Here is a 2109-nt window from a genome sequence, read left to right as displayed (position 1 = left end):
AGCACGAATTACTTGAGATTTTAGAGAAATGCTTCCCAAATTCATTTGAGATTTGAATAGAATTATCAGTTATTTGATCCCCAACATAAATAGCATTTATGTGGGATCGTTTATTTTTATCTTTTATTTTTGCCAACTGATTCCAGAATAGTTTTGGGTTCCTTTTAGTATGATCAATGGAGCTTGTAAAAGTATGCCAAGAATTTTTCTGTTCCTTTTTGATTAGCACTCTTGCTTCAGCTCTACATTTCCTAAAGTTGATGAGGTCATCTAGGCATTTTGTTTTCCGGTATTTTCTAAGAGACCGATTTCTTTCTCTAATTTTGTTTTTGATTTCTTCTGTCCACCAAGGAACTGGAGTAAAGTTCTTGTTTATTTTGATTTTAGGAATAGATTTGGTACATGATTCAAGAATGTTTGATGTGATTAGATGATTATAGTAATTAATATTTTCTTCAACATTGTAAGATGAAAGTTTCAAGTTCTTATTGAAAGAAGACCAATCAGCTTTTTTGAAGTTCCATTTTGTAATGGTACTATGACAGCTATGACTTGTTTCTTGAAGTTTATAGTTGATTATTATTGGAAAATGATCTGATGAACATAAATCATGATGTACAAACGGCTGCTATTTTATTTCAAGTTCAGTTCCAAATTTCAAATTTTACCGCGCTCTGGAGCCAAGCGCCATTTTGAATTTTGAATGTAAATAAATGGATAGCGCGAAAATTCAAATTCGATTGAACGTGAAAAAAAAAAAAAAAAAAAATTGGACTTGAATTTTGGATATTGGATTTGGATCATGCGTTATCTCTTTTATCAGTACTTATCATTTTCACTTTTCAATATTTATCTATTTTCGTGTGAAGGAAAAGAAGGTATTAATAGTAGACGGGTAAGATAAAAATATCAAATCATTGTAGTTGTCTAATTGTGTCAAGATTCCAAGAAGGTCCTAGTACCTAGGTACTAAAAGGAAGGAAATAAAAAAGTGCCCTACCTATCAAAGAAAAAGGTTTGTATACCTACCTAGAACACAAAAAGTGTGACAAATTGCTTGATTGTTTACCTAATTCATCATTATATCATGAAGATCTCCTTTAACTCTATTATGTTTCCAGTGTTCTAAGGAAGGACACAGCTTGGCAATCAAAAGTCTCTTTGTACCCAAGGTCAAGAAATGTACGGTTTGGCCACTATTCAGAACAAGAGTTTTGAGAAAACTCAAAAACGTTCACTTTCCCAGACAGATCAACATTATTATTATTTTCAGGACACTTCTTTTAATATGAGTATGAACAACCTTCAGTGGCTGAAAGGAACATGGAAGTCAATTTCAGCCCAAGGGATCTACCCAACTATTAACTCATTCAAGTACATTGAAACCTTGTCAATAACACAACCTAAAAACAAGCCATATTTCAATTACTTATCCAACACAATCAACAACGAAGAAATCCAGCAGCCAATGCATTGTGAATATGGGTTCATACGATTGTTACCAAACAATAGCATTTGTTTACAACTTGCCCACAATTTTGGAGTGAACACTGTGGAGAAAGGAGTTTTGAGTGATGTGGTAATTTTTGTTCTTGTAGTTATTTAAACAAAAGATAAACCTGTAGCTCCAAGATTGATCTGTATTTGTGAGGTTTGGCAGGAGCATTGTTCATTGCCTACAGAATGTGTCATTAAACACTCTCAGCATAGGGTTATCAAGTTTGAATAACAACTGAGACTGATTTAGGGAGTTGATGTTCCTTGGATTGATTTAGGGATACCTAAATCCATATATAACTTGAACTAGCTTCTAACAGGGTGAGGAAGAACATCTAGTTATGATTCCATAGAGTGAAATATGTCTAATCAGTCCCATGAACACACCCCTGAAGATTAGCATGTAAACATCCTGTATAAAAACATTGGAAACAAGATTAACTGAGATTTTTCCCTTTTCCCCCCACTTTTATGGTGTAAAAAGAAATAATAATATATAATAATATAATACATAATAATAATAAACACCTTTCATTATTACATAAAATATTAATAATCCCCCTATTTTCAGAATGAACAAAGAATTTCATTTAGAGACCTACCTCCATACGT

General features: G+C 32.6%; 1 protein-coding gene across 3 annotated transcripts; it reads left to right on the top strand.

Moving 5' to 3' along the window:
- The first annotated feature begins 742 nt into the window (after positions 1-742).
- On the top strand, positions 743-1621 carry LOC103520347 (THAP domain-containing protein 4-like). 3 transcript variants are annotated; one of them, XM_026831504.1, is made up of 2 exons: positions 743-878; positions 1274-1621. In XM_026831504.1, exon 2 carries the CDS (start codon positions 1289-1291, stop codon positions 1604-1606), a length of 318 nt encoding a protein of 105 aa, XP_026687305.1. In that variant the 5' UTR covers positions 743-878; positions 1274-1288; the 3' UTR covers positions 1607-1621. The 3 variants fall into 3 exon arrangements, with proteins under 3 accessions (XP_026687305.1, XP_017303973.1, XP_017303974.1); XM_017448484.2 differs by having other exon boundaries at positions 747-895; XM_017448485.2 differs by having other exon boundaries at positions 747-1015.
- Positions 1622-2109: the final 488 nt, after the last annotated feature.

Source organism: Diaphorina citri, unplaced genomic scaffold (genome assembly GCF_000475195.1).
Source record: "Diaphorina citri unplaced genomic scaffold, Diaci psyllid genome assembly version 1.1 scaffold3501, whole genome shotgun sequence".
Classification (NCBI taxonomy): domain Eukaryota; kingdom Metazoa; phylum Arthropoda; class Insecta; order Hemiptera; family Psyllidae; genus Diaphorina; species Diaphorina citri.
The sequence above is the reverse complement of the archived record's forward strand: the minus strand, read 5'-3'. Positions and strand labels throughout refer to the sequence as shown.